At 45.6% G+C, this 24602-nt stretch overlaps 1 protein-coding gene across 1 annotated transcript in view; it reads left to right on the top strand.

Annotated features, from left to right (window-relative positions):
* Positions 1–24602, top strand: part of LOC138552353 (zinc finger protein 585A-like) — a 267443-nt gene that overhangs the window by 98867 nt on the left and 143974 nt on the right. Inside the window, exons 3-5 of the mRNA XM_069642531.1 lie at positions 8227–8278; positions 8452–8501; positions 11825–14520. Of these exons, the coding sequence (XP_069498632.1) occupies positions 12198–14520 (2323 nt within the window). The 5' untranslated portion in view covers positions 8227–8278; positions 8452–8501; positions 11825–12197. The remainder of the gene's footprint in view (positions 1–8226; positions 8279–8451; positions 8502–11824; positions 14521–24602) is intronic.

The raw sequence follows: 24602 nt of genomic DNA, 5'->3' as shown, positions 1-24602 counted from the left end.
GCTTCCTGCATTGCAGCCCTGCTCCTCTGTTGCAGTCATTGTTCCCTGGCTGCTGCCGCTTGCTCTCTGCCTCCTATTATCTTGCTCCCTGCCTGCTGTTCCTTCTTCCTTTCCTTCAGTCTGTGTTTCCTGGCTTTAGCCCCCAAGTTCCAGTCCTGGTTTCAGAGCTACAGTTTCCTTGTATCCGTCTTCTGTCCTGCCCTTGTTATCCCACTTCACAACTACATATTCCTTGTTATCTGTCTTCTGACCAGCCCTTGTTATCCCACTTCAGAGCTACAGTTTCCTTGTATCCGTCTTCTGTCCATCTCTTGTTATCCCACTTCAGAGCTACAGTTTCCTTGTATCCGTTTTCTGTCCTGCCCTTGTTATCGCACTTCAGAGCTACATTTTCCTTGTATCCGTCTTCTGTCCTGCCCTTTCTATCCCACTTCAGAGCTACAGTTTCCTTGTATCCATCTTCTGTCCCGCCCTTGTTATCCCACTTCAGAGCTACAGTTTCCTTGTATCCGTCTTCTGTCCATCTCTTGTTATCCCACTTCAGAACTACAGTTTCCTTGTATTTGTCTTCTGTCCTGCCCTTGTTATCCCACTTCAGAGCTACAGTTTCCTTGTGTTTCCTTGTATCCGTTTTCTGTCCTGCCCTTGTTATCGCACTTCAAAGCTACATTTTCCTTGTATCAGTCTTCTGTCCTGCCCTTGTTATCCCACTTCAGAGCTACAGTTTCCTTGTATCCATCTTCTGTCCTGCCCTTGTTATCCCACTTCAGAGATACAGTTTCCTTGTATCCATCTTCTGTCCTGCCCTTGTTATCCCACTTCAGAGCTACATTTTCCTTGTATCTGTCTTCTGTTCTGCCCTTGTTATTCCACTTCAGAGCTACAGTTTCCTTGTAGCCGTCTTCTGTCCTTCCCTTTTTATCCCACTTCAGAGCTACAGTTTCTTTGTATCCGTCTTCTGTCCAGCCCTTGTTATCCCACTTCAGAGCTACATATTCCTTGTTATCTGTCTTCTGTCCAGCCCGCGTTATCCCACTTCAGAACTAGTTTCCTTGTATCCGTCTTCTGTCCTGCCCTTGTTATTCCACTTCAGAGCTACAGTTTCTTTGTATCCGTCTTCTGTCCTGCCCTTGCTATCCCACCTCAGAGCTACCGATTCCTTGTTATCCGTCTTCAGTCCAGCCCTTGTTATCCCACTTCAGAGCTACATATTACTTGTATCCGTCTTCTGTTCTGCCTTTGTTATTCCTGTCTATATTTACAGTTCCTGGTTACCTGTCTGCAGTTCCAGTCTCTTGTACTATTGCAAATAGATTATTTTCTACTTGCTTTTCTCCTTTTGATCTTTGTTACTTGACTGCCTATTTTACCCTAGTTATTTATGTTACTGTTCTTGTCCTCACTTATGCTTCAGTTATTCCTTTGTTCAGAGGTTGGCTGTTGGGGTTCCCAGCAGGCAATCTCTGTCCCTTCCCTTGTTTTGTTTTACTTGTAGTCTGTAGTGAGTTAATATAACAGTGTGTTGTGTTCTGTTCCCTCAGAAGGCATCCGCTGTAGGTTCCCACTGGACCCATACCGGCTTGTCTCGTGTGCGTACACAACTGGTGTGTGCCTTAGGGTCCAGACACAATATGCCACTCCTGCTTTCCCTTTCCATGGGCTTGCAAGGAGTGGTGCTGTAAAAGTAACTTACACAGGGGCATTGAGCTTCCCTTACATCTGTGGGCAGTCTCTAGTCCAACCTGTGTATACACCCCTAGTGGGATTCCTCATTGTTTGTCCAGGCCATGGTTCCCATTCCTTCTTGTTCAACATTGAGATCCGTCTTTTCTTCCTGTTCCGTCGTTCTGAATTTATTCATTTATTTATTTATTTATTTATTTATTACATTTGTTACTCGCCCAGACCCTTGGGTATCAGGGCGAGGTTACAGACATCTTGAGGATGCATACATTGACAGGTGTGGCAAAATTATATTGGAAAACAGCACATGGTAAAAAAGCAGGGGAGAAAATATTCATAGCATAGAAATATATACATAGGGAAAGACACATTTACATGATGTTGTGAGGCTATGTTTGTTAGTATTGATTAAATAGCCAGGTTTTCAGCTGTTTTTTGAACCCCAAGAGGGTTGCCTCATTTCTGATGGAGAGCGAGAGAGAGTTCCATTGTTTGGGGACTAGTGTTGGGAACTGGCACCCCCTACTCTAGTCTTTTTGTAGTGATGTATTACCAGTAGTGAGTGGCTGTTTGATCTTAGGGATCTGGTGCTTGCTTTTTGTGTGGATATTACGTGGTTTAAGTAGATGGGAGCGTTCTCTTGGAGGCATTTGAAAGTGATGCTCAATGCTTTGAATACGACTCTGGCTTTGATGGGTAGCAGTTGTACTCTCTTCTGGTTTTGGAGATATGGTCAGATTTCCTTATTCCCAGGGCAGCCCTCAGGGCTTGAGTTTATATCAACTGCAATGTATTGAGGTTAGTGCTAGAGGTGCCTAATAATAGTACATTACAATGATCAAGGCCCCGGCTAAAGTAATGCCGTTAGTAGGGGCCAGGAATTGGCAGCAGAGGGAGATCAGATTTGAAGTGCAAGAGGTGGAGGATGAGAGTGCGCTGATGTGTTTGGTCAGGGAGAGGTTAGAGTCCAAGTAAACTCCTAATGTTTTTACATGTTTGAGTACTGGGATACTAGTGCCATCTATATTGATGATGGCCTAGTCTGGCTGAAGGGCGTTTATTTTGGCTTGGGAGCCCACGATGATAATCGCTGTCTTTTCATTGTTGAGGCAGAGACTGTTTAAGGCCATCCAGTTTTGGAATATGGAGTAGATTTTATTTATGGTAGATGTGTCTTGAATGTAGTTCCCTGTGATAGAGATAAGGCTCTGGGTGTCATCTGCGAAGTTGGTGTAGCTGACAACCATATCGTACTGCGCTGAGAAGAGGAGCTTAGTATAAGCGTTATAGAGTGTGGGTGATAGGCAGGAACCTTGTGGGACACCTATGGGGACTGGTATGGGATCCACTGCTTCTTTGCCTGTGGATACTCTAGAAGTTCGATCAGCCAAGAAGGATTTGATCCATGTGGTGGCGTCCTTGGAAAAGTTGAAATCTTTAGCTAGGGTGGAGCAGAGTTTGTTATTGTCCACAAGGTCGAATGCTGCAGATAAGTCCAATAAAAGTAGGATACAGAGCTTACCTGAATCCCTAATGGTGTTCATTTGGATTTTGAGATCCAGGAGGGCTGTTTCCGTGCTGTGGTTGGGGCGGAAGCCCGATTGTCTGGTGCCCAGGAGTTGATTCTGTTCTATGTGTGGTTGGACATGGTTGTAGTCTGTTGGGCAGAATCACATGCAGTACCCTTTGGGAACACTACATGCAATTAAGACTACAAGTGTCAGTACAATTTCACCTTTGGTACAAGCCTGTACTACACAGTAAAGTGGTAGCCGTGGCTGAGCAGGCAGACTTATCTCAAGAGTTGAGTGAGCAGTAGAACAAGTTACACAAAGGACCAACAAATACAGTGATTCAAATATACACTTACTCAAGGTTTCTTGGTAAAAGAATATACATTTATTTACTCAGTCAGTTTCAAAACATTACACTAGCAAGAACAGCTCAATATCACGCACTAATAAACCACAAATACCCAACCGGTAAGTAAATGAACAAGTTTAGCTCCCCTGAAGTGGGAGCAAAATGGCACTTTAGCTACTTAATAAAGGGGTAAAAAGACAAGGTTATAAGAATAGACAGCTCAAATACATTCATAGGCAGTGCAAAGGGTTTCAGTTAACTACAACCAGCAATTCTTCTCAATAGGCCTGGGCCAAAGTCAATGGTTCAGAGTCTTTGTATAGGATAGCACAGTTCTGGTAGATAACGGTTAAGTCTTTGCCACAGAGATTAGAAGAATTTGGCTAGGTGAAAAATTTGAAGAATGTTAAAGAAGGGACAAGTTTTTGTAGTTGAGGAAAGTTTTGCGCACTTTCTCGATAGCCGAAAAGATTTCCGTACCGCGTTTGCACAGTACCTTGTTAATGAAGAAGAGCTGTAGCCGAGGCAGTTCGAGCAGATATCGCTGTTCTTGGGCTTCATTCGTGGGGACAAGAAGGAGGATGTCAGGAGGTTCCTGCTTTGCCCAGGGATGAGGCCACAAGCTTTGCAAAACAACGGTTTACGGTGTGAGTGCCCTAAACAACACAAACTAGTATCCTTCCCTCTGGCTATCCGGTTTTCAACAGCACTCTGATGAAAATTCGAATAGATGGGGACGGTGTCCAGGTGGCTTGCAAGTTGGTTGTTCCCACCAAACTCAAGGGAAGAAGTTATCCTTGAAGGGCTTCTCTGTCGATGGAGTTTCAGGCAATTTGGACCTGCAGCAGGGCTTCACCGGTCGTCCAGGAGTTGCAGCAGTCCTCTTTCTTCAGCTCGTCTTCGGTTCTTTTGTTCCAGTGGTCGACTCTGCTTTCCAAGTCCCAGAGACCTGCTTTTAAACAGTTTTCCCCCATTCATTCCAGCCTGGCTGTCACTCACAAAGCAGGGTGTTTGTCCTTGCTGGACAGCCAACCGGCCAATCACGCCAGAGTGCATTCAGGTCTCCTAGGAGACTAAGCACAGGGAGTTTCGGGCACCTCCCTCACATCCTGTCCACCCCAGACACTCAGGTACCAGATGAGGGCTTCAGCACTGAAGCCCGCCAAAGGCCAACGAACAAAGGGACCAAACCTGGTTTGGCGAGCAGAGACAAATGCAAGAAGGACCTTTCCAAAAAGAAATGGCGAAAAAAGTTGACCAGAGTCTGTTTTCACAGATAGGTCCTAGGCGCCATATTGAAAAACATGGCTGACCCAATTTTTAGCTACCGTTGTTCGCGGTCAGGAAAAATCATAGTAGTTTGATCTAAACCACTTCCACTTCCACCAGCCATTTGAAGTAAGAAAGGGTAACATTTGACTGTTACCCTCCCAGCACTCTATAGGAAGATAGTGTGTGCTGGGTCTGTAAATTTAAAGAGACTAGTAAAGTCAATTTAACTTTACATGTTCTGGGAGACAGTAGTCAGTCCCAGAGAAGGTATTTAAACCTTGGGAAGTCTGAAAGACATCGGTGCTGTGTGACACACAGAAAAAGATGATACCTATGGAGTTGTTTTAAAACTCCATTACCAAAGAAGCTAAAAGTAAAACACACTGAAAATGAAAAGTTCAAAGAGCAAAATATAGCAAAAGAGCTGGAGGGCTCTAAGGTAGAGGGAATTTAGCACTTGTGTGAGAAATCTCCATAAAATAGGCTATTTTATCCAGGATCTTTAGTAAGAACGGGACTGTTGTTATTGGTCTATAGTTTGTGGGCACAATGGGCTCAAGGGTGGGCTTTTTTTAGCAGTGGGGTAACCCAAGCTTCCTTAATGCTAGCTGGCACCAAGTTTTTGTCGAAGGATGCATTTATGAATTTAGTTATGATGCGTGTCAGTGCATGGGTGCAAGATTTGACTACTTTCCCAGGGACAGAGTCTTCCTTATAATTGGATGCTTTGAGCTTGGATATGGTATTGAGCAGTCATTCTTGTGAGACTGGAGTGAACTGAAATGTTGGTTTGGTGTTATCATTGACCGTGGGTAGGTGAATATTGGTGGCAAGTTTATGTCCTAGGTGTTGTTTTTTGGTTTGGATTTTGTTTTGAAGGAGGTTAATCTTGGCAGCAAGCACGTCTTGGATAGTGGTGCACCACTCTTTACTGGAGTTTGTGCAATTGGCGATTGGTGTTGGGATTTCCTATTCTTTTAGTATTGAGAATAGTTCTTTTGAGTCGGATGCAGCATTACTGATCCAAGCATTAAAGGCATTAGCTTTATGGGTAATGATGGCTTTTTTTTAGGTTCTGTTAGCTTCCTGGTAGGCTATTTCAGATTCTGGTGTGGGATGTTTTCTATGGGTGTGTTCGTGGGCACGTTTGGTTCTCCTGAGTGCAACAATATCCTCATTGTACCAGAAACATTATCGTTTTTATGATCGCTTGGTTGTTGTGGTGAGTGGGTCTACTGCATTAATGGTTGTCATGAGGCAGTTGTGGTAGGCATCTGCTAGTATGTTAGGATTGTCATCAGGGATGGACAACGTGTCAAAGGCTTTGGAAAGGAGTGGTTCTAAGGTTTCCGTAGTGAGTTTGCGAAGGTTTCTGGTTTCATAAGAGTTGGGGATTTTAGAGGTGGTTGCAGGGGGTTCAAGAGTGTTGATGGTGAACATGATATTGTGATATTGTGATGGTCAGACCAGTCAACGGGTGTTGTGGAGTAAATAGAGATATCTTTGTTGAGCGATAGAATCCAATCAAGGGTTCTACCCTTGATATGGGTGGAAGAGTTCACTAGCTGCGTAAAGCTCATGTCCTTCATGGAGGAGTGTAGAGCTTCTGCTTTGTGATCAAGGCTATCGTTGAATCCTAAATTCAAGTCTCCCAGGAGGATACATTTAGTGTTGGGCTTGATAATGGGTGCTAATAGTAGCAAGATGTCTGTCACAGGCTGACTGCTGGAATTGGTGGCTCTGTACGTGACTACTATATTAATGGTTGTTTTTCCGTTTATGGAGAGGCAATTACCTTGCCTATCATAAGAACAAGCCTGCATCACCTCTCTTGAGTCTGAGCCTTGGTTGCTCATCCATTGCTACCACCTGAGAGCCTTGGCTGGGGTGCTCAGTGCCCCTTCTCCAACCATATAGTGGGAGGACTCAAGGAGACCCCCCTCCAGTCTTTACAACTGGGCTTCACACAGTATAAAGTTTGCTGTTGTAGGCAGCAGCTGAACCTTTCTCCATTAGTGAGGGGTTCCCTGAGCCTCATAATCTGCATGTGTTCAGGGACTTCTGTTCTGGTTGTCTTGCTTGCTTCTTCTCTTGATCTAACATACAGATTCCGAGGCCCTTCCCTCATCTTATCAACTCTCCTCCCTGCCAGCCGATGCTCTAGCTGGGCCCTAGATCTATGTACTCTGTGTTGGATGTGTTTACCACTTACACTAAGATATCCTTGAGCTCTGCCCTCAATTCCTGATAGAAAAGGGAGGTCCTTTTTTCATCAGGCCAGTGTGTTTCTGCTGCCAAGCGGTTGAAGGTAGAGATATACGCTAGTCGGTTTTGTGATCCCTGTCTCAACGATAAGAGCTGGTTATCAAGGGCATAGGCGTGTGTCCTACAGGAAAACAATTGTTTCTGTTCGGATCGAAATGCCCTAAAATCTTGTAACATGCAGTGTTCTGCCTCCACCAATGGGATTGACCAGTCCACACATGTGCATCCAGGTGTGAGAGGACAAACACCACCTTAGTGCTGTCATTGGGAAAAGCTGCTAGGGGCAGGTAAAATGTAACCGACATTGGTTCTTAAACACTGGGAACGTATGCAGGTCCCCTGTCAACCACTCCGGTGATGCTAACGGAACCGGAGGTGCAGCATGCACTTGTATCGGGGATCCGTCCACCCCTGCACCGTACAGTCGTGGCAGGGATGCGGTTTGTGCTTGCAGTGCGTTCACGTGCGCTGAGTGAGTGCTGCTGATTCAGCTCCTCCTGCATGTAGTTCAGCGCTAATGTCCTGTCTGAGTGTGGCTAGATCTGTTAGCAAGATGGCGGAGTACATGGCGCTCAGGCTGGACTAAGTACATGGGCCAGGAGTTGTCATGCATACCTAGCTCAAGCACTGTGAACCCACCACCTCCTCCACCAAGTCTCCCAGAATCGGGTTAATATACAGTCCTGAGAGGTCCAGTCAAGGGAATGGGGTATTGGTGTGGGACTATCCTTTTTTTGAGGGTCCATCACTCCTGAGGTTGTAGTGTGCCTCTCGTATGATGCTGTGAACATGAGGACCCAGTTTATATACTCCACGTCTCCAGAGAAACCCCCCTTATCTTTCTCTATTCCCTTATAGACTCCACTACAGTGTTTACCTGAAGGATGGGAACTGTGGCATTGGGAGGGACATCTGCCAACTCCTCCAACCAGTTAGTGAGGCACTGGCAGGACCGCCTCTAGTCCGGCTACATCGGGTTGGCTTGACTGCTATGTCACCAATGTTCTTGTTGCTCTATAACGCGTGTGCACCTTTTGCCTCAATGGTTTTATGTTGTTGTTGATTTATAACGCGTGTGCGCCAGTTGAGGCACTGGTTTTACGTCCCATTGCAAATAACAGTGCTCTCTTTTGTTTTCTTTAGTTTTCCTGGAAAGTGCAAAAGACCATGCAGTGCCTCCTTGGATACAGCAAAGGTGAGTTGCGGTCTCCTCATTATGGTAAGCGGGGGTTCTATAGTCTGGTGTAGTCCTCTAGGGTTGCAGTGTTACAAACTGTCAAGAGCAGCAGTGCGACAGAGCGCGAGATGCCACTTACATGTTAGCAGAGTGGAAGAAAAAAGTGATGCTTGCTTTTCTCTTGATTGCAGGTTCTCTTCAGGGATCAGAAGAAGGATCGGCGGGACGTACTGCAGAACATGTAAGGCTCGTGAGATGAATACAATTCCAAGCATGGGCGTAGGGGAAGATTTGGCTTAAATAGCCTTGTGGGTGCCATGGCCTCCCGAAGGAGTGTTGGGAGTTGTGGTCTCTGACCCTCCTTTTCCTCAGGCCTCATTAACATTGCCCAGGTGGTCAACTGTGTTTGTGTGTGCCCTGGTTGTGTGTGTCCCCTGGTTGTATGTGTGGGTGAAGCAGCCCTAAGTTTCCAGAAGGTGAATTCATGCTGGTTGCATGGGCACTGGGCTGGCTTGGCATCACATATTCCCCTGCTTACTCAATCATGGTGCTCCCTTGCGGGTAGATTCCTGAAGGTGAATTCATGCTGGTTTCATGGGCACAGGGCTGGATTGGCATCATCTAGTCCTCTGCTTACACAGTCATGGTGCTCCATTGCTGGCAGATTCCTGAAGGTGAATTCATGCTGGTCTCATGGGTACAGGGCTGGCTTGGCAGCATCTTTTCCTCTGCTTACACAGTCATGGTACTTCTGCGCTGGCAGATTCCTGAAGGTGAATTCACGCTGGTCTCATGGGTACAGGGCTGGCTTGGCAGCATCTTTTCCTCTGCTTACACAGTCATGGTACTTCTGGGCTGGCAGATTCCTGAAGGTGAATTCACGCTGGTCTCATGGGTACAGGGCTGGCTTGGCAGCATCTTTTCCTCTGCTTACACAGTCATTGTACTTCCTGGCTGGTAGATTCCTGAAGGTGAATTCATGCTGGTTTCATGGGTACAAGGCTTGGTTAGCAGCATCTATACCTGTGCTTACACAGTCATGGTACTTCCTGGCTGGTAGCTTCCTGACAGTGAATTCATGCTGGTTGCATGGGCACAGGGCTGGCTTTGCATCATCTATTCCTCTGCTTACACAGTCATGGTACTTCTGGGCTGGGAGATTCCAGAAGGTGAATTCATGCTGGTTTCATGGGTACAGGGCTTGGTTGGCAGCATCTATTCCTGTGCTTACACAGTCATGGTACCTCCTGGCTGGTAGCTTCCTGACAGTGAATTCATGCTGGTTGCATGGGCACAGGGCTGGCTTGGCATCATCTAGTCCTCTGCTTACACAGTCATGGTGCTCCCTTGCTGGTAGATTCCTGACGGTGAATTCATGCTGGTTGCATGGGCACAGGGCTTGGTTGGCAGCATCTATTCCTGTGCTTACACAGTCATGGTACCTCCTGGCTGGTAGCTTCCTGACAGTGAATTCATGCTGGTTGCATGGGCACAGGGCTGGCTTGGCATCATCTAGTCCTCTGCTTACACAGTCATGGTGCTCCCTTGCTGGTAGATTCCTGACAGTGAATTCATGCTGGTTTCATGGGAACAGGGCTGGCTGGGCAGCATCTATTCCTCTGCTTGCACAGTCCTGGTACCTCCTCACTGGGAGATTCCTGAAGGTGAATTCCTGCTGGTTTCATGGGCACAGGGCAGGGTTGGCAGCATCTATTTATAGCTCTGGAGCACCTTATTGCCCATACAGCCCCTGCATAGCTCTGGAGCACCTCATTGCCCATACAGCCCCTGTATAGCTCTGGAACACCTCATTTCCCATTCAGCCCCTGTATAGCACCGGAACACTGCATTTCCCATACAGCCCCTGTATAGCACTGGAACACTTTATTGCCCATCCAGCCACTGTGTAGCCCTGGAACACCCCATTGCCCATACAGTCATTGTATAGCTCTGGAACACCTTATTGCCGATATAGCCACTCTGTAGCTCTGGAACAGTAGAAGTGTGGCCTTCTGAAGAAACAACTGGAGAACGTGGGTAGGTTAGACAATGCCCTGATGGTACAGTGGGGAATAATGCCCTGGAAAGATAAGAAAACCCTGTATATAAGAAAAGGGCCAGAAACAAGTGAATCCAAACAAAACAATCCAGAAGTGAAAGCACCTTACCCTAGTATTAGCAGAGGAGAGTCACAGAAGTCCAGGTTCCCTGAAGAGGATGCCTATTCCCGACGGCACGCGTACGCCTGCAGCACTGTGTCCACAATGGGAGTCCAGAAAAACCAAGTCTTAACACATCAGGGACCTATTCCTGACGTCACGCATTTGCCTACCGCACTCTATGCTGAGCAGCATCTCTAGTCCAAGTGCTGGTCGAAGAGCAATCCTAATATAGATGTAAGTGGAGGATGAACGTAGTCCTTAACAAGTATAGGATGTGGTAGCAGCAGGAGCAGTGTGGAATATGATGGTGGCCGTGGTGGGCAAAGGCTTCAAAAGGAACAAGTGTTGTGATGAAATCTGAACGTGGAAGCAAGAATGGGGAGCCTGTGGGACAAGCCGAGGGTCACCCGTGGTCCTGGCAACAAACGGGCAAGTGAAGCAAAGAGCATAGTCAGAAGCAATCCGTGGGATGGGCCACGGTCCTGGTAACAAGCGGGCAAATCGAGGCAAGGAAGGCAGGTAGAAGAAGTCTGTGTAACATGCCAAGATCCTGGTAACAAGCGGGCATGAAGACGTAATGGGGCAAGGCAATGAAAGTCCATAGCACAGTAACCGAGATCGAAAACCAAGGAAATCCAGAAACTGACATGAAGGATCACAGAAGAAGGAAAACCTCAATCAGAAGCGCCAAGCCGCAGCCGAGGCAGTGCTTAACTACGCAAAACCAAGTGACCGGGAATCACGTGACCGGGCTGCTGGTTTTCTTTTGTTGCCCTGGTAATGCTTCATAAATGGGGAAAAGCGTCTCCAGGGCCGCCACCAGTGTGAGAGGAACGACATGTGTGAATAACCAGCCCTTTGTCTGATAACTCCCAGACCCATGGTTGCATAGCCTTGACACAGCGAGGCGACCTTTTGGAATCAGAATGTTTAGCAGACCTGCTGACACAAACTATGTATGGAAAATGGCCATTAATGAAATGAATATTGCCTAGAGTATTGCTATAAAATGTTAAGGTGTAATAGGAGGCCGAGTGCTGGTAGAATTTTAAATCTGTTTTCGGTTGTAAGCTTACCTTTGTGTTTTCTGTGTCATATTACCGTTTAATAAGTAGTGTTAATTGATGTATGATGTTAGTGGATTCTAATTTGATATGTTGTTTTGTTATAGTTTTCTATTCTTGTATGGCTTACTTTGTACATAGTGCAAAGGTTTTATAATAAAAACCAAATGCATTTAAATAAAAAATAAATAATGGTTCTTCATTGGCTGGTAACTGTAAAGGTGAAAGCAGCACAATGCAACACAGAACCTCTGCTTAAATGCAAGTCATCTCTTATGTGTCATGTCTGATAGTTTGCACACAGAAGCTAATGAAATGACTCTCCTTTTATTCAACAGGTCAAGTCAGCACGAGCAAGAAAAACAACAAGATTCTTCTAAATGAAAAAGTATAATGCAAAACCTGCATTTCTAGATCTTAGCAGGATCCATCCCTAAAGATCACAGAATATTGCAACGTAAGCCTGAGCATTGAATGGTAAAACCTGCTGAATAGGAGACATTCCATGCATGAAGTATGGGCAGGAACTCCCCCAGCACCAGTGTAGGGAAACACAATAAGTAGATTGTGCAAGTATTAAAAGGTGAGGTGGGAATTATAGAAAGGTAAACATGAGAAAATCTGCAATAACTACTCTCACAAAGATTCTTTGGAAGTATTAACTGCATTGTATGTATAATTCAATATTTTTAAAAATTACCTTGAAAAGAAATGGACAATAGGCAATCTCTGGGCCATGAATCTAGGAACAACTTTAGTCTGATGGAAAATCCTATTCATCAGATAACACAAACAGGGGAGAAGCCTCATCAGTGCACTGAATGTGGCAAATGCTTCATTCATAGGGTAAGTCTTACTCGCCACCAGAGAACACATTCGGGGGAGAAACCACATCAGTGCAGTGAATGTGGGAAAAGCTTCAGTGAAAAGGGAACTCTTTCTCGCCACGTGAAAACACATAAGGGGGATAAACCTCATCAGTGTACTGAATGTGGAAAAAGCTTTGTGCAAAAGGCATATCTTACTGTCCACCAGAGATCACATACAGGAGAGAAACCTTATCAGTGCACAGAATGCAGAAAATGCTTTAGTTCAAAGTCAAATCTTATTTGCCACCTGAAAACACATACAAAGGAGAAACCTTATAAGTGCCCTGAATGTAGAAAAAGCTTTGGTCTTAAGGAAAGTCTTATTCGACACCAAAGAACACATACTGGTGAGAAACTACATCAGTGCAGTGAATGTGGGAAAAGCTTCAGTGAAAAGGGAACTCTTTCTCGCCACATGAAAACACATAAGGGGGTGAAACCTCATCAGTGTAGTGAATGTGGAAAAAGCTTTGGGGAAAAAGTAAGTCTTACTGTCCACCAGAGATCACATACAGGAGAGAAACCTTATCAGTGCACTGAATGTGTCAAATGCTTTAGTGCAAAGGCAAATCTTATTCGCCACCTCAAAACACATACTGGGGAGAAACCTCATAAGTGCCCTGAATGTAGAAAAAGCTTTGGTCTTAAGGAAAGTCTTATTCGACACCAGAGAACACATACTGGTGAGAAACTACATCAGTGCACAGAATGTGGGAAAAGCTTCAGTATGAAAAACAGTTTAAAACTCCACAGGAGAACACATACAGGGGAGAAACCACATCAGTGCACTGAATGTGGGAAATGTTTCAGTGGCCATGGAAATCTTTTTCGCCACCAGAAGACACATACGGGTGAGAAACCTCATCAGTGTAGTGAATGTGGAAAAGGTTTCAATATAAGGCAAAATCTTACTATCCACCAGAGAATACATACAGGGGTGAAGCCTCATCATTGCATGCAATGTGGCAAATGCTTTTCTGTGAAGGCAAAACTTATCCGACACATGAGAACACATACAGGGGAGAAACCACATCAGTGTAGTGAGTGTGGAAAACGCTTTATTGTAAAGGAACTTCTTATTTACCATCAGAGAACACATACCGGGGAGAAACCTCATCAATGCACTGAATGCGGGAAGAGCTTCACTCTGAAGGCAAATCTTATTCTCCACCAAATAACACATACAGGGGAGAAACCTCATCAGTGCAATACATGTGGAAAACGCTTTAGTTATAGGGCAAGTCTTAATCGCCATCACAGAACACATACTGGAGAGAAACCTCATCAATGCCCTGAATGTGGGAAGTGCTTCATTCTGAGGAGTGAGTTTACTCTTCACCAGAGAACACATACAGGGGAGAAACCACATCTGTGCACACAATGTGGAAAAAGATTCAGTAATCAAGGAAATCTTTTTCGTCACTTCAAAACACATATGGGGCAGGCACGTCATCAGTGTAGTGAATGTGGAAAAGGCTTCAGGTTCGAAATACATCTTATTTGTCACCAGAGAACACATATGGGAGAGAAACCTTATCAGTGCAGTGAATGTGGAAAAAGCTTTAGTGTAAAGGGAAATCTTGTTGCCCATCAAAGAACGCATACAGGGGAGAAACCTCATCAGTGCACTGAATGTAGCAAATGCTTCAGTGAGAAGGGCAATCTTATTGCCCATCAGAGAACGCATACAGGGGAGAAACCTCATCAGTGCACTGAATGCGAAAAAAGCTTTCCTGTAAGGAGTAGTCTTATTCGTCACCAAAGAACGCATACTGGGGAGAAACCACATCGGTGCGCTGAATGTGGGAAATGCTTCAGTTTGAAGAGCAGTTTTATTCTGCACCAGAGAATACACACAGGGGTAAAACCACATCAGTGCATTGAATGTGGTAAAAGGTTCATTGTTAAAGGACATCTTACTAGCCACCTGAGAACCCATACAGGGGAGAGACCTCATAAGTGCAGTGAATGTGGGAAAAGCTTCAGTGTGAAGGGTAATCTTAGGCTCCACCAGAGAACACATACAGGGGAGAAACCTCATCAGTGCAATGAATGTGGAAAGCGATTTGCACACAAGGAAATTCTTATTCATCACCAGAGAACACATACTGGGGAGAAACCTTATCCGTGCACTAAATGTGGGCAATGCTTCAGTGCAAAGTCAAGTCTTATTCGCCACCAGACGACACATACTGGTGAGAAACCTCATCAGTGCACTGAATGTGGCAAATGCTTTAGTATGATGTCCACTCTTATTCGCCACAAGAGGACACATAATGGGAAGAAACTACATCTATGCACTCTGCGACAAAATGCTTCAGTGTGAAGAGCAGTTTACACATCACTAGAGACAACATACAGGTGAGAAACCGCAAACATGTAAAGAATGTGGAAAACACTTTAGTCAGATGGGAAAACCTTTTTGCCAAATAAAAACACATTGGCCCTCATTACAAGTATGGTGGTCCGATAATAACGTGCCGGTATTACGTGTACCAGCACTGTTACCGGATCGCAAAATTGAAAGCCGAAATGCCAGTAACACTGCAATTGCTCGCAGCAAACCCTGTGCCACCGGTGCCGGAGACACAGACATTGGAAGTACCAGTAATCCCCCAGACACATGCCGGAATTACTGTCACCACAGAGCTTGGGCCAATTATGAACATTGTATCACTAGTACTACTGACACCAAAAACCTGCTAGCTCTAGAAAAACCATGCCGGAAACACTGGCATTTTGGATCAGGCAGTAAATGGCCCCAGGTGTGCCCAAATAGACCGCAGGTGCACCTGTACCCCCAATACAACCAGGAACACTAGAAAAGGCCCATACCCACACTCGGAACACTCCAACTACACAACCATGCTGCCTCTCTGTGGTAGCAATGGGAATGGAGGCGCTTCACACTGCAGTGCAGATTAATGAGCTGGAACAGCACGAATGGCAGCAGGAGGAGGTGGATGAGGAGGAGGCAAGCAGTCATATCCTGCACAAGAGCCACACCCTAGTCCCTGACCGATGGGCAGATGCACACCCTGTACCGGCTAAACAGGGAGAGAAACCAAGAACTAGTGACCCTAATCCTGGGCGACATAAGGAGCAGGATCGCCATCCAGACAGCCATACCACCACTGTTGAAGCTGGTGTCCTAGCCACAGGCACGTTCCAGCACTCCATGAGCCAGCTGCATGGCATATTGCAGCCCGCCTTCTCCAGAGTACTGGAGGCCCTCCTACGCCATGTGGGCTAGCACATTGCCCTCCCAACCACCCCGGCACAGATGAATACCACCATGGCCCGCTTTTACACGCTTGCAGGCATGCCAAACGTGCTTGGTGCATTGGACTGCGCACATGTCGAGCAGGTGCCCTCACACACCACAGCGGAGTTGTACAGGAACCGCATGTTGTACCATTCCCTCAACGTGCAGATGACCTGTGACACTGGCCTCACCATCAAGCATTGCTGTACACGGTTCCTAGAGTCAACCCATGACTCCATGGTTCTGCGAAACAAAACCCTGCCAGCATACATGGCATGGGACAGCAGACCTGGATGTTAGATGAGTACATGGCCAAGTATACACACATAGCTGCATGTAGCACAGGCCAAAGGAGTGTGGGGGGTGCATAACACAAATGCATGACCCACAACCACCAAGCATCAAAGCGTATGACCAGTGCATGCCCAAAAGTCAGCCCACGAAGCACCGGTGTAGCACCAGACTGTTGCTGTGTCACACAGTGGCACGTACATACATTAACCCTGAGGAATCAACCCGGCAATACTCTACAGCTACCGGAATGCAACACTGCCACCCCAAAAAATCAAACCTGCAGTGCACCGCCCCACCCATGCCAATGAAGACATGCCCTAGCACGGTGCATGCATGCACAGATTGTGCAGAACTCTCAGACACAGGTCACACCACTGATGTGCACCACCTGCCATGCATTTACATAATGAATGAAAACGTCTTAGTTCCCCATGCAGTGCACCATTGACACTTTTGTGATTGTCGGTGCACAATTGTGACTGCTCTCCAACCAGCACAGGGGTGTAAGTCAGTGGGATAGGATGGGAGACGGACAACACATCCAGGGAGTGCTGGTGCCAGCTACTGTGATGCCAAAGTAGTAATGTGTATACTGTGCCTACTGTGCATGCAAGCCCTCATGCAGCATTGATGCATGTCAGTGTATGCCCATACCGCTGTGTGGGCATCATGTAGTGTGTGCAGACACTGTCGGGCGGTGACATGGCGATTACACCTTCATGCAAATGGCTCACATACCATTGTACTGGATGCATGGAGTATAAGAGTATTGAATAACTTGCACTTGCATTATGCTACTTGTACATTGCGTGTACCCTGGCCTGGTCAAGATGTGTGGGAGTATGTGCGGGTATGGCTGACTTACGCCACTGGCTGGTGTGGCGGTTGTCCCTTCTAAATAGCATGTCAGCATTGTCCACAATGTGGTCTGTCAAGGCTGTCAATTCAGCCTCTGAAAATCAGGGCTTCTGGAGCCGGACTTCTGGGAGCGTGCTTTTGCTGCTTCCAGACATCTTGGCACTATTTCCTAGTTTGGATGCCTAAGGAAAATGTCTGATTTAAATCAGATTGTGCCAGATATGCGCATCCGCAGAGTTGTAATATGCTGGTGATTCCACCATGCCAGTAGCCAGTAACTGTACTACCGGATTGGCGTAATCACAGGCATTGTGATGAAAGACTAGTAATGAGGGTCATCAGAGTAGTGACTGTGAAAAAGGGGTCAGTGTAGAGGGACATGTAACTGCAACAGTGAAGGCAGACAGGCAGGGAAGCTCACTTTCTACTGGCGAAACACATATGGGGAGAACCGTCATTAGTCAAATGAAAGCTTCAGTGTCGAAGGAAGTCATAATTTCCACCTGTTTGCACATGTAGAGGGAGCAACGTCATGAGTGTATTGAATGCGGGAACAGCTTTGGTCACAAATGCCTCTTGACACCAAAGAAGACATTAGGAAGAACCTCTGAATGTCTGAAAGGTTTTGCAGAAGTGATCTCTTATTCACCACCAGGGAAGACATTGGGTATTTCTGACTGTCTCATAGATCAGGTTATCTGGCCTTTGCTGTTCTCACTGGAGAAACTGTTCAATTCTTGGTACTCGTGTAGAGAAACCTCATCAGTCCGTAGGTTGTTAGAAAAGATTTAGTGAAATTTTCCAACAGACAACACAATACACTAGACAACGACAACACAACAAATGTGGTAATGGATACAGGGAAACTACTCTTGTTACCCATAGAAGGACATATGCAGCTAATACCTGATCAGCCTCAGTAAAAGTTGAAAAGCGTTAGTTATGGTATTTATGGAGCACAGCCCTAGCTTCAAGAAGAACAGAGCTCTTTACAGAGGTATGCTACAATGCAGATACAGAACAGTGCACTTCACAGAGATATATACAATAGTACAGATGCATAACAGAGTGCTTTTCAGAGGTAACAACATGACATATATACAACACGGTAGGATACGGAGGGGCACATAGGAGGGGTACAGCTATACCGGGCAGTGGGGAGGAGAGGGGCGGGTGGCATCTAGCGAGTCAGGTTGCAATTTTATTGTGTCATTTTTTAAAATGTTTGTTTTATGGAATGTAATGGTTTGAAAATCACTGTGCGTTGAGCAGAAACACATTAATCAAATGCAGGGTTCGAAATTGAGAGGAGTTGGGAGCTAATTAGCTCCTGCGTCTAGTATAGTAGAGCCTGGTTAGTTTGAAACAAACAGCTACCAGGAGCCACCTTTGGCTCCTCGGGCCAACTAGTGCCTTCCAAACATGTAAATGTGACATTAACTTTGAGTATTTGAGAATGTTAATAAAGAAGAATTAGAACACATCTGAACACAAGGGTTCATGCAAAATGGACAAAATGGAAAGGAGGATCTCTGGTAGCTCTTGGTTCCTCTGCGGTAGCTCCCGGTTCCCCTGCGGTAGCTCCTGGTTCCCCAGTTGTAGCTCCTGGTTCCCCTGTGGTATCTCCTGGTTCCCCTGCAGTAGCTTCTGGTTCCCCTGTGGTAGCACCTGGTTCTACTGCCGTAGCGCCTGGTTCCCCAGTGGTAGCTCCTTGTTCCCCTGCGGTAACTCCTGGTTCCCCTGCAGTAACTCCTGGTTCCCTTGCAGTAGTTCCTGGTTCCCCTGCGGTAGTTCCTGGTTCCCCTGCAGTAACTCCAGGTTCCCCAGCGGTAGCTCCTGGTTCCCCAGCGGTAGCTCCTGGTTCCTTTGCGGTAGCTCCTGGTTCCCCGTAATAGCTCCTGCCTACAGGGTGATGCCCGACACCTAGGAGCTGGCTTTAGCTCCTGCTCATTGAATCTCAATTTCCAAACCTTGGAATGTATGCAGGAAACAGGCTAATTGTGGGACTAGGTGCCTTCCATCGCAATATAAGCGTGAACGTGTAGCCAGAAGTTGATGGTCATAAGGTAGGACATAAACTGATGGATAGCAACGTAGAAGGGGCGGGAGGGCGACATTAGGAGATGAGATCAGCCTAGAGATGTAGGGCCCATTTTCCAGGGGGATGCGATGGTGAACTGAACATGTGGATGTTGGTGATATTTCCTAAATGAGGAGATTGGGAGTTGCAGTATTGAGGGGAGGTAGGCAAAGGGACAACAAAGATGACATCCATGAATCAATGAACAGGAAGAAATGTTCCCATTCTTAGAAGGTTAAGTGGTGCAATATAAAAGATTATAAATCAAGGGCCAGCCTTGCAGCTGTGTACGGAACAGCCATTAGGAGTTTGGTTGCTGAATATAGTGATCACATTATGGAAAATGCGGTTTTTAATTTAAGTCCTAAAATTCGATGCATGTAGTCCCTAATGAAATATTGTGCTTGTGATATAGATAATGCACTGGATCTCTCATGCAAACACTGGATGATGCTGGATGATGCAGGGTAAAGGCAATGTCTACTTTACTCACCTGAGTTCTGTTACATGAATGTGATTTGAAAAGGTATATTTTAGATTTCATGAAATCTGCTTATTGATCCCTTGGACATCTTGCAACCCCTTGTTAATTATGAGGCTACTCACTTTGGATACCTAGATACCTAGGCAGTCGCCCAGAATGCTGCTTAAGAGACCTCATTTCAATGTGCTACTGCAACACTCCGTCCCAAGCCCAAGACACCCGTGGGAATTATACAAGTGTGTGTCTTCAGTTCCCAGATGGCTTGCAGAAATTGTGTCCTTTATTTTCACAAAGCAAAGTTATGGTAGACAGGAATGTTGAGCAACATTAACTGTTTCTTGTGTAGCTTTTGTCAGAGCTGATAGTTGGGGAGTTAGGATTGCTTTTTTAGAATAATGTGTGCCATGTAAAGGGATAGTGGTGACAGAAGGTTTATGGTTCAGGGAGTTCTGATTTGAGATCAATACTATTGCTTTTGTTATGTTTCAAGTACTACAATCAAGAACTGTATTGTATGTTAGATGAGTTCTGATGTTATGGTGTTTTGTTTCCAAATAAACATAATTTAATCAATTAGATTTGTCAATTGCCAATCTTTTCATGGCAGAGTTACCTTTCTTTATGCTTCTCTAACCATCATAAGCACATCTCACGATCAAGCACTGACACCCTGAAAAAGGCCTGTTGTTCTCCCTGGTACAAACTTAACAACTGCTCATCCAGAAAAAGTCACCTTTCCAACTAATTTGAAAGATCATAGAGAAGTGTGTAGCTACTGGTTTGTGCTTCAATATCAAGTATGAAAACCTACATTCATTCATCGTCCTGACATCTGTCCGGGCTACAGTAGGAACACCGCCTGAGCATTCATGGTTCTGACATCGGCCCGAGCTGCAGTAGGAACACCTCCCGAGCATTCATGGTTCTGACATCGGGCCAGGCTGCAGTAGGAACACCTCCCGAGCATTCATGGTTCTGACATCTGTCCAGGCGGCAGTAGGAACACCTCCCGAGCATTCATGGTTCTGACATATGTCCAGGCTGCAGTAGGAACACCTCCCGAGCATTCATGGTTCTGACATCTGTCCAGGCTGCAGTAGGAACACCTCTCGAGCATTCATTGCTCTGACAACTGTCCAGGCTGCAGTAGGAACACCTCCCGAGCATTCATTGTTCTGACATCTGTCCAGGCTGCAGTAGGAACACCTCCCGAGCATTCATGGTTCTGACATCTGTCCTGGCTGCAGTAGGAATACCTCCCAAGCATTCATCATTCTGACATCTGTCCATGCTGCAGAAGGAACACCTTTTGAGCATTCATGGTTCTGACATCTGTCCAGGCTGCAGTAGGAAAACCTCCTGAGCATTCATGGTTCTGACATCTGTCCTGGGTGCAGTAGGAGCTCCTCCCGAGCATTCATGGTTCTGACATCTGTCCAGGCTGCAGTAGGAACACCTCCCGAGCATTCATCATTCTAACATCTGGCCAGGCTGCAGTAGTAAAGGCGCTCACTCCCCACTCCCACAACAAAACTCAGAATAAACGACACATCCCAGTAGGGAATGAGACCAAGAGATTGGGTTGCGAGTTGTCAAAGTTTTATATAAAGATTCAGCATCCAGAGAACTCTGCTGCCTTGAGAGCGCTCTGGCAAATAATACAAATACAATGGGCCTCATTACGACTTTGGAGGCAACAAGGGCATGGCTGCCTCCAAAATCGGGTCCCGGTTCCCTGAATGGGGAATTACCGGGCCATTCTGAGTTCGGAGGGCCCGGTAATTCCTCCTTCAGGGAACCCGGGCCCAGTCCTTCCCCATTCTCATTTGAGCCCCCATAGGGCTCAATGGGAATGGGTGCGGGAGCTAACAACGGGCCGATTATGACCGGCCCGTTGTTTGCAGAATGGGTTGAACGGCACCGGCACCTTTAGCAGCGCCGTTAAACCCATTCTGCAATACTTATGAGGCCCAATATGTATTACAGGGTTACAGTTACATTTCTATACATGCTACAAGCTGCAGTTTCATTGGTTACAAGGGAAGTGCACATATATTTCTGTAGGGGTTGGCTCAACGGGATTGGCTGATTACTTGGCACGAGATTGGACATCACGTGGTTCAGTTGGGCCGGTCTGTACGAGTTGAAGGTTAGGTCAACTCGGAGAGGCGGCTGGTCCTTACTAGTCTAATGTACACACTTATTCTAGACATGTAATAAACAATAAGCATCCATATACCTTTGAATAAATCTTAAAAGCCTATAAATTGTACATGTGTGTTTACATTGTCCGACTTCGAGGCATTTGTGAGGTGAGGGGTGTTAGGCAGAATTATATGCAGTACCCTTTGGGAACACCACACACAATTAAGACTACAAGTGACAGTACAAATTCACCTTTGGTACAAGCCTGTACTACACAGTAAAGTGGTAGCGATGGCTGAGCAGCCAGACTTATCTCAAGAGTAAAGTGAGCAGTATCAATAGTTAAACAAAGGACAGCAATGACTATGATTCAAACAAACACTGACTCAAGGTTTCTGAGTAAAAGAATATACATTTATTTACACATCAGTTATTAAACATTTCACTATTATCAAGCAGTTGAAAAATCATGTTTCTAATACACTACACCGCACCCAATAGATTCCGCACAAGTTAGGCTCAAAATGAAGTGTGAGGCAAATGGCACTCCAGCAATTTAAAAGGGAGGGAAAGACAAAGGTTAGGCAGAAATTGAGCAGCACCAACAAGTTACAAAGGCAGGGCAATCTAGAAAGAGGAACTACAGTGAGGAAATCAAATTCAAGGGACCTGGCCCAAAGTCAATGGAACAGAGTCTTTGCAGAGGACCACACAGTTCAGAGTAGTTTGCAGTTAAACCTTTGCCAAGAGTTCAGAACGAAGTTGGTCGGACGAAAAGTTACTTTAAAGAATAAAGAAGGACAAGCCCTCGGTTTGGCGAAAGAGTGCGCACTCTTTCACCGCGGCTGTGCGAGACGTACAACCGGGTTAGCACAGTACCTTAAAAGAAGAAGAATGCCGTTGCTGAGGCAGACGTTCCTGGCAGATCCTGCAGGCTCACTATTCCTGAAGCGACTGTCCGACTGACACGAAGGAGGAAGATTGGAGGGTCCTGCACTGCTCAGGGAAGAAACCAGCAGCGGAGCAAAACGACGAATAAACGGTGCGCTCCTTAAAACCCGAGCAGGGTCCGTTCCTCGTGGCTATCCGGTTCACTGTAGCTCTGTACAGTAAATTCGACCAGGGGAGGGAGGCCTGGCTTGCAATTTGGCGAACTGGTTGGTCCCACCAGCTCAAGGGGAGAATATTCCTTGCAGATCTTCCCTGTCAACGAAGTTTAGAGATTCGGACCTGCAGCAGGGCTTCACCGGGCGGTTCAGTCGTGGTAAGGGTCCTCTTCTTCCAGCTTCTCTTTGGTTCTATCATTCCAGTGGCCACTCTGACTTCCAAGCCCAAGAGACCTGCTTTTTATGCAGTTTTCCCCCATTCACACAGTCTGGCTGTCAATCACACAGCAGGGTGGCTGTCCCGCCGGGACAGTCACCTCAGCCAATCATGCTAGAGTGCGACATGGGTCTCCAAGGAGACCCTGTGCAGGGAGTCTCAAACCCCTCCTCACATCCTGTCTCCCTCAGACATTCAGGCGCCTAAGGAGGGCTTCTTGGCAGAAGCCCGCCAAAGGTCGGCGAACAAAGGAATCTATCCCGGTTTGGCACGCAGAGAAAGACACGAGAAAGACGGTTTATAGTGATAATGTCGAAAATAAATGTCAACGTACAAAAAGGTCGAAAAAAAAATGTCGAAAAAAAGAATGTCGAAAACCTATACATATCATTAAAAGTCAATATTTTAAAAAAAAATGTCGAAAAAAGGACTAATTAGTGTACTTAATAACACGAAATAAATAAAAAATAAGGAGTATTGCTTAGTGGGGGGGTCCCCCCCGACTCCCCTCACCCAACATCCCGAACCACACCAGCCCTAAACCTCCCCAACAACCACGATCACCCACTCATCTGACATACTCGAAAAAATTTGGTTACGAAATGGTTAATACAATAGGTGACAACCTCGAGTAAAGAACCTTGTTTTTTCACCAGGAAACTAGTAACGGCTGTGGAAAACCATCATTACCTGACAGAACATCTCCTGAGAAAGTGCTGCAGGCAATCGATTGAGGTTCATTCAGATACAAACCAGGTAAGACAAACGAACATGAAAGTAAACATCATTAAATCATATAACACACAATAGAGTAAAAAAGACATATAGATAAAACATAATTTTCTCGGTTACTTTAGGTTGGCAAATGGAGAACAAAGTGGAATTCATAATCACGCAAAAGGGAGGAAGGCAGTTAATTTTGAATGGCTACGTATTCTACAATGAAAGCCAAAGAAAAGACCGAATTTACTGGCGCTGCACAGAATATACAAAATCTAAATGCAACGCAAGAGCAATAACAGTGGGCTCAGAAGTACAAGGCAAACATGAACAGAACCATATGCCTGATCAAACTAATATAATCATCAGAAAAACCTTGACAGAACTAAAAAGAAAAACCATTGAAGATCAAGGGGAAAGTAGTGGATCTGTGCTTAGAGATGTTTGTGGCAATTTACCAACCCATATAACAGCACAGTTGCTAGCAGAGAAACTAATGCAACGCACAATAAACCGCACAAAACAAGTGAAAGAAAATCTGCCACCGGCACCGATGTTATTTAAGGATGTAGTAATCCCGGATGTTTTCAAGGTAACTTCCAAAGGCGAACATTTTTACCATGCCACAATTGAGATGAACAGTGAGAAAATATTAATATTCTCTACAGCAGCGAAATTTGAACATCTAGCTCGTAGTAAAAAATGGCAAAGTGACGCGACATTTAAGATATGCCCACAACCATTTTACCAATTTTACACAGTGCATGGAACCATAAATGATAAAATAATACCACTAATATATGTTTTAATGCCGAAAAAAACTGAAGAAGCATACAAAATCGTGTACAGTGAAATTAAACAAACGGCACCAGAATCAAATCCAGAAACAATGATCATGGACTATGAATCAGCTCAGATTAGAGGATTTTCGACAGTGTACAGAGAGACTAGGGTTCAGGGATGTTTTTTTCATTTTACGCAGAGTGTTTGGCGAAAAATACAGAAATTAGGATTGGGTACAAAATATGCAGAGGACAGTTGCTATCAGTTTAACATTAAAAAACTTTTTGCTTTAGCG

This window comes from Ambystoma mexicanum, chromosome 1q, assembly GCF_040938575.1.
Source record: "Ambystoma mexicanum isolate Mex_15411 chromosome 1q, UKY_AmexF1_1, whole genome shotgun sequence".
In the NCBI taxonomy this organism is placed as follows: Eukaryota; Metazoa; Chordata; class Amphibia; order Caudata; family Ambystomatidae; genus Ambystoma; species Ambystoma mexicanum.
Note: the sequence above shows the minus strand (reverse complement) of the source record. Positions and strands in the feature narration are given on the sequence as shown.